The sequence below is a fragment of the Alligator sinensis genome, unplaced genomic scaffold (assembly GCF_000455745.1).
Source record: "Alligator sinensis unplaced genomic scaffold, ASM45574v1 scaffold520_1, whole genome shotgun sequence".
NCBI classification, from domain to species: Eukaryota; Metazoa; Chordata; order Crocodylia; family Alligatoridae; genus Alligator; species Alligator sinensis.
This window is the reverse complement of record NW_005842064.1, coordinates 1095115-1103138: the sequence shown is the minus strand read 5'-3', so window position 1 is coordinate 1103138 and position 8024 is coordinate 1095115. Positions and strand designations below refer to the sequence as shown.

Below are 8024 nucleotides of genomic sequence, written 5' to 3'. Positions count from 1 at the left end.
CCCCGAACCCCGCCGCCGCCCACAGCTCGGCCGGGATGAACACACCGGGGCTGCTCCCGCCGCCGCCCGGCCCCGCCGCCTCCTCCACTTCCACCGCCGCCGCCGCCGGGCTCTCCGCCATTCCGCCGCCCGGCCTGGGAGAGCTCCGCTTCCGGGACTCCACACCACCGAGTCGGCCGGCCAGAGCAGCCGCCGCCCTGCTCCTCCACCACAGAATCTGGGCCAGAGTGTCCGCTGCGAGGACCCGCCCCTCGCTCTCTTCCGCCGCCACGAGCTCTCGCGGAAACCATAGAGTCCCCTCCCACCTCCAGAGCGTCGCCATTCGGCTGACCCACCATAGAGTCCTCCCTCAGAGCGGCCGTTCGGCCAACTAGGGGTCCACCATAGAGTCCTCTCACACCAGAGCGTCCACCCAACCCAATGAGATGCTTCCCTCCACCCCGAAGCGAGTGTCTCTTCGCACCAGAGTGTCGCCTCGCTCAGTACAATGACGGCCCATTTGACCTCCCAGCTAGTCCATCACCCGCTAGAAGCTCCCCGTGTTGGGTCCTTGAGGCACGACCTGGGGCCTGGTGACAGGCTCCTTGCAGCGAGGCCACTGCCCAGGCGTCATGGCCTGCCCCAGCTGGGATGCCAGGCTTAGGGTGCACAGCAGCACAAAACCTCTTTACAGCAGGGTGCAGTGACTCCAGGCCATGCTTCTACTGCTGGCCTCAAGTGGCACGCCGGCACCCTTTCCCCTGCACTGTGGCAGACAGCCATTGCCTTTGAGAGAGGACATGCCTCTCTTAATCCCTTTATATTAGTCCACCAAAGATGAATGAATAAAGAAAAGCTTCTCAGAAATCTGAAGCATGGGCAACTTCAGTTTGCAGTACCGGACAATGGAGGCTCAGGACTTAAGTCAACTGCCCATGAGGTCACACAGCACAACTCTGGCAAAGCTTGCACTACAGCAGATCTCTTGAATATATATTGACAACATTTCATGGAAGCAGGATATCGGCTGCCATGGTTCCCCTGCGGCAGGTTAGGTTGTTAGGTATGTGTTGTATCAGGGTTGATGGTAGTCTTATGTAGAGTTCAGAACATGGATTGCAGAGGATGGTTTGGATAGGCATGATCCTGCCTGAGGCAGGGGGTTGGACTAAAGGGCCTCTGGAGGACCCTTCGAGCCCTGTTTTTCTGATTCTATGAAGTTTTGTGCCAGGCCCTGCTAGAATGTAGCCATTTCCTTCTATGAAACCAACCTAGACATCAAGCCCAGACTATCTCAAGTGTCTATCTTTTGCAACTTCATGATTGTATAATGGGAGGAAAGAGGGTATTTAGTCCTATCCTCCCATAACACAATCACAAAGCTGTAACCACCTCACAATTCCTTAGTCCTAATTCAAGGTCACATTTTATTTTCTCAGGATGCAGAAACAAAAAATAGTGATGTAGAGAAGTGTTTCTGAAGCTGGTATATATAGACACTTGGGTGGTATGTAATGCCCTTTGAGACAGCATGTTAGAGGAAGGAACAGGAAAGCAGAAGGAAAAGGGATACAACAGTACAGAAAAAACAGAAACAGTTAAGAACAACTTTACAATATCTTAGATCCTGGAGAAGTAAGAGCATGGGTGTAGTGATATGAAGTATTACACTTCTTTATTTTCCATAATAGAATCAGAGAAGTATACAGCAACATAAACTTAAAACAGGGTATGAACCCCGACCTCCCCCCTCACCCCCCAAAAAAAGTTTGAAAAAATAGTTACTAGCCCCAACTTAGTGAGGCAAGTTGAACTTAAATTTGGGGATTCACAGTGGCTAGGCAAAGCCAAAGCACATTCTCCAACTGCTCAAGTCTAAGAGAAGGTGTTATTCACAGAGACAATACCAACTAGCAATTAACGCTCTCACTTACTGTCAAGTCATGTGCAGTGGCTATTGTCCACATTAAACGATCAAAGATAAAGGTGCTTCTCTGTGTTTTGTACGTTCTATATATACTTTTAGGGCTCCTGGTATGTGGCTATGGTAGATCTTGAAGAATACACTTATCCCTCCCCACCAGCCCTGGTATGTAGGTGCCTAGTGTCACCTTGGAATTTGAATTTCAAACAGACAATATCATACAATCCGATCAGCTGCTGGGGGATTCCAGCCCACATTTCAGCTCTTCTGGAGTCACTAACAGCTTGCACTCCCTCGTAGACATATCCAGCCTGTGAGTGAATAACCATACAAAGCACATAAAAAGAATGACTTCCATTTGTTTTTATCAATACAAAGGAAGGCTTAGGATCTGGCTAAGATTCTGACGCACATTAAACTTTACATGAAATTTGCCATCGCATTTCACATTAAGCTTTGGGCTTAGGTGGATCCTCTGTGGTAAGTATATATTTAAGGGGTAATTAAGATGTAAATCTCATCACAACCATAAGCATCACCCTAAGAAAGTCCCTTCCCTATTTCAGCCCCACTTTCATAGTATTGACTACAGTGCCTGTTGCACTTTGGGGCAGTGTTAAGAATTTAAAGTGAAGGAGGCAACTGTGGAAGCAGACAAACATTCTAGTGGTTTCATTTGTTGCAGGCAGCTAGCTTCTTCACACTTAGACTCAAGCTATTATTTTTACTGATTGGAAGGTGAAGAAAACATGCCAATACATTAAAGAGATGCAATGATCTGTCTGGCTGTTGGCAGGGAAAATAGGACTGACCTTCTGAATGTACACTGCTGTAACTGGCTGGCAAGGTACATGGAAACATCCAAACACCAAGTGTGAGGAGGACTTCAGCAGCACGTTAATACCACTCCCATCTTCCCACACCCAAGAGAAACAGGGTTAGCCTAAAAGCTGCTTGGTTTATGCAGGATGGTGATAGAGTCTGCCAGGCTTTTTCCCTTTATTTTTAGTATCAGTCAGATGCGATTTCTTGAGGTTAAAAAAAAAATCATCATTTCTAAGCCACTCAAAGCCTTTTCTTCCAATATTAAGAGGCAGTTTGATCATGTTTCCTTTGTGGAGATCCCCTCCAAGGCAACATCCTCAAAAAAGGGCTCAGCATCCTTCTGTCTTAGGATCGTGCATGAAAACTCCTTTCCCCATGCTTTCCTCCAAGAAAATAGTGTGGTTTTTGCCCTAGCTGCACATTCCTAGCACAATCGTATGTCTCATAAGCATAAAATACTAGGTTTGTGTAAAATAGACTTATTAGCTCTAAAATAAGGCTTGGTTTAACTGACCTAATACAGCTGTTGCCTAGGTAACATGCAACAGCCAAGTCTAGCTATAGTGCAGTATGACATATACACAGTAGAACCAACTACACAGCAGAAATGCACTGAAGTGTCTACATACTTGTGCCTAGAACTGTACATAGTTAGGAGCATATCATTTTCCCCCCCCCCCCCCATCTTCCTTTAAAGTTTAGAGCATATCCTTTTTCCCCCCCCCCCCCATCTTCCTTTAACACACACAAAAGAATCTCATTCAACTGCTTTAAGAGAAAGCTAGTAGTTTTTGGAAGGGTATTTTTATTTCTTCTAAGTGTTGTTACTCTATTCATTGCATTGGGGTTCTCAGAGTGGTAACAGTAGTTAGGAAGCACTGCAGTTATCATTATAGTCCTTTACAAATGCATGCAGCAGGAAAGGTCACAGCCAGATTCAAAGGCTTTTGAATACCAACTACTGCCTTAGATCATTATTTATAGGTTAGATCACCCAGACATATCTGCTGCAAAAAGGAAACAGAAAAAGTTCATTGATAACACCCTGCACAAATTAGGGCTGCACATCAGCCTCTACCCAGCATGGGGGAAGGCTGGCTACTGACAGCCATTTTTAAAATTTGACCTTGAATCCACCCATCTCTCTCAAATGGGGCATCCACATGAGTGCACTCTTGCTTCTTCAATTGGTTCACAGGTATTGTACCCATCCAAGTTCCACTAATACTAACACACCTAAACGGTAGCCTCTATGTACCATCTTCCAGATTTATAAGAAAAGCATGATAGAATAAAGGGAGACAGCAATGCCTCATGTCAATTTAAGCACCATTATCTGCTGTAGTATGGCAATGAAAAGGTAGATTTGCACAAGAACCATTCTATTTGGGAGTGTAAACAGCACTAATGGTTCTTTCTTCATGCTCTTATCATGGGATGATACTGCAGGATCAAATCAGCAAGCCATCCTCACTGGACTTGCAGCCAGTTTACAATAGCTACTTTTCTCCCTTACCCCACATAGGTGCAGTTCTGTTTCACCTTTAGATACTTCTATATGCTAGCAGATTCTTTCATCTTAAAAATGTACATTATTTTAACTCAAAAAGACCCACAGAATTTCATCTTGTATTAAATATACCAGAGGCTTAATCCCCAACTGTCTCTCTGGCACTGGAAAAGAATGCAAGGAAGGAACCATCCAAAGTCATTTTGTTTAGAGAAAGATTTTGTTTAATCATAAGTCTGGAACCCTCTGATAAAGGAGGTGGATTCAAACTGTAGAGGACACAGAGCCACAATCAGGCTCAGAAGCTGTCACATAGCAAACAGGATGAGGAATGCCACCATCAAACAGAAGAGCCCCATAGCCTCAGACAGGGCAAAACCCAGAATGGCATAAGAGAAAAGTTGCTGCTTGAGAGATGGATTCCTGTAAAAGATACAAGAAGAAATTGATAAGTGTGTGTGGGAGTGCAGGAAGTCACATAAACACATGCATAAAACAATGTAGCTATTCCACAAAAAGCTGAGGATGGCCACACACAAGGAAGAGATTCAACTGCACTTAAGCCTTAGGAAGACAGAAGACCATAAACAGTGGGCATTGAATGGAAACATAGCAAGGTCCAGCATAGCGCACACAAGAATGAAGCTGAGAGAAGAAAGAGAGAAAGATGCAAGACATTTCCTTAACTTGTTTCTGGTCAATCCACTAAAAAGCTAAGACCTTTAAAGGCTTGTCCCTAACTGAATCACTACTGTACTGGGCAGCAATCCTCAAGCATTATTGGACCACTTCCTCTGCCAGCAGGTCAAGTTCTGCAGAGTTATCAGAAGTACTTAGAAATAGTGAAGAAATGACATTTCTCTTTACTTCTCCTCCAAAACTACTATGTATGTGCAGTCCATCCCACCTCACTCTCCATCCTACATGTGGTTTCATTTCACAAATGGACAAAGTGATTCCTTAGCACTTATCAATGAGTTGAGTAATTAACTTGCTATGGTACGCAGATGAGTGAGTAGCACTATGCAGTCTGAGACCCTCTTTAAGTGGCCCCTTTCTCCTCACTTTTCTACGCAAGTGTCCCAGGAAAGCCTCCTAGACCGAGCATAAGGGAAACACAGGGGTGGGGGTAAGAATCTACTACAGACCACTTTAAAAAAAAAAAAAAAAAGCCAAACTAAAATAGAGTAAATATTTTACTTACCTGGCATAGCCAATGATCAAGCTGCCAAACACGGTTCCAATACCTGCTCCTGAGCCAGCCACTCCGACTGTGGCAGCACCAGCACCAATGAACTTAGCAGCAGTATCAATATCCCTGGAAATGGTGCTGGTTTGGAACTCCCGGCAGGCCAGCTGTAGATGGGAAGCACCAGAGGGCTGGGGGAGGTAGGAGAAGCCCAAGCGTGATGCAGTTGTAGTTCAATGCATTTAACAAAGGTCTGTTTCCATTCTAGCCCCTATTGTAGGCACAGCAAAGGCACCAAAATATGCTGAGCTGAAAGAGCGTGCTGGATGTTTTATAGAGTACCACCAAATTATGAACCATTGCTAGCTAATGTACAGACAAACTGTAAGTCTATATGTTGACATTAACAACAATTCAAGCTAATAATTTGCATTAGTTATGAAAGACTCCAAGACATCATTTCCACTGCCCAAACACATATGCACCAAACTAGTGATACAGACTAAAACTAGCCCAGACAAGGAAGCGTTTCATTGCAAAGTTTTCTAAGGAGAGACCCCTGCTACAGCAAGTAAGAACCATCCTGCCTTACCTGTACCGTCTGAATCTCAGGCCTGCTGAATACAGACACAGAAACTGGCCTGGCCAGAGCCCTGGAACAGCAGCGGAACTGAAGTGGAAGACAGACATTCAACCCACGATGAGAAACCTCCATGTTCCTCAGAGAGGAAGGCAGTTCACAATGTATGCAAGAGCAGCCATTTGTTTATCAGATGTCCTTGAACAGGTTGCAAGTGAAACAAGAGAGCTGAAGTCTCTCACTAACTCGACTAATGCATCTGCTTTTCAGTTTCAAGGACTTAACCCAGCTGATTAATACCTCTAATCTACGGCCAGATGCTACTTCAGGACGACATGCCACCATCACCTACTTTGAAGGGGCTCCTATCCAGGAATAAAACCTCTGGAAAAAGGAGGTAGTGTTACCTGCTCTCATTCATGGCACGTAGGCACCTTGTCTCACCCACCCCAGTTCTGCTTGACAGCAGAATCATAGAAAATGAGGGTTGGAAGGGACTTCAGGAGGTCATCCAGTCCAACCTCCTGCTCAAAACAGGTCCAGCCCCAACTAAATTATCCCAACCAAATCTTTGTCTAGCCAGGTCTGAAGAAACTCCAAGGACAGAATCCACCGCCTCTTTAGGTAACCCCAGCAGGAGCAAAAGACACCCTGCCTCCCCACTCCCCAAACACCAAGGGTGACCTTGCTCCCCCAGCCTCAGGCCTGCGGCTCTCCAGCAAAGCCCGCCTTCCCATGAAAAGCAGGGGAACGCGGACAGCACCGCCCACCCCTGCCACCGCGGCCGGGCACTGCTTACCAGCGCCGGAGAGGCGAGGAGAGCCACGGGGGTCTGCATCTTCGCGGGCCTGGGGAGAACAAAGCGGAGCAAACCTAAGCAAAGGTGGGGAGGCGCGATGCCAGGATCCACGGCTCTGAGCAGCTGGAGGGGGACACCCAGGCCTCCCCACTTCCCCAGTCCTGCAGCCCAGGGACGCGCAGCTCCAGCCCCGGCGTGGGGCGGGGCGAGAAGGACACGCGGGACCGGCGGCCGCTCACCGGCAGGCAGCGCCTGAGCTGGAGCTAAAGCTGGAACTGCGGCGCCCGCGACAGGCAGACTAGGGCCCACCCCCACCGCTCACCTTGCCATGTACCTCCGCGTCCTCCACGCTCATTGGCTGGCGCGAAGTGGCGCGCCCGCCGCCCGCCCCCCCGCCGCATTGACTCCTGGGAGCCGGCCGGCTGTCCCCCATTGGCTCCCACGGAGCAGTCCCCGCCTCCCACATCCGGGACCTTGATCTCGAATGAGAGGGGTGAGGGAGGAGGAAAAGGACGTGAGCACCTCCCCGCGTTCTGATTGGAGGGATGGTGGCCCCCTCTTGGTCTCTGATTGGCTGTCTGCCCGGCGGTCGTGTGCAGGAGCATACAGCCGGCCCAAACAGGGATAGCTAGAGCGGCCGTTCCGCCTCACCTCTCGGGTGGTAGGGCTCGTTATGGAACGCAACATGGCGGCCGAGGGGCTCCTTGGTGGGGAGGTCACGTGATGGTGGCGTCACCCAGGGTTTTGCGACTGAAGGGGCGGGGTTGAGGGGCTCACCCGTTCCGTCACGCGGGAGCTCCCCCGGGTTGGGTCCGGAGCGCGGATCCCGCCGGCGGCTGCTCCACTTGCAGATCGCGGGCCCCCGGGGTCGGGGGCTCGGCTCCCCGCCGGATTCCAGCCCCTTGCGCTGCTGCCGGTGCTGCGGAGCCGAGCCTCTGTTTATCATCCTGTTGGCTTGGTGCTTGCTTTGCCCCCCCCCGAGCTGTGTCCAGCTTCCCTTGTGGTTTGCTGAAGCTCCGTGAATCGGATCCTTGGGAAATGGGCCCTGGGAGTTTCTCAGTCCTTCACTGAAGGATGCCCAGGTGCCTTGGATCCTCAGCAAGTCTGGGGTGTTTGAGCCCCAAAGCATTTGGGGTTAAGCAGGTGTTGACACCAAACTGAGCACGGGGTTGTAAACAGCGAACTGAAAAGCAATCATTTTTCACTCCCGGGGGTTTG

At 48.9% G+C, this 8024-nt stretch overlaps 1 protein-coding gene across 2 annotated transcripts; it reads right to left on the bottom strand.

Moving 5' to 3' along the window:
- Window positions 1-4439: 4439 nt before the first annotated feature.
- On the bottom strand, window positions 4440-7175 carry ATP5MC1 (ATP synthase membrane subunit c locus 1). Of its 2 annotated transcripts, none has more exons than XM_006023295.3 (5): window positions 7129-7175; window positions 6807-6855; window positions 6020-6097; window positions 5443-5618; window positions 4440-4661 (listed from the first exon to the last, which is right to left on the bottom strand). In XM_006023295.3, the coding sequence occupies exons 1-5, from the start codon at window positions 7134-7136 to the stop codon at window positions 4547-4549; spliced, it is 426 nt and encodes a 141-aa protein (XP_006023357.1). In that variant the 5' UTR covers window positions 7137-7175; the 3' UTR covers window positions 4440-4546. The 2 variants fall into 2 exon arrangements, with proteins under 2 accessions (XP_006023357.1, XP_006023358.1); XM_006023296.3 differs by having other exon boundaries at window positions 7046-7151.
- Window positions 7176-8024: the final 849 nt, after the last annotated feature.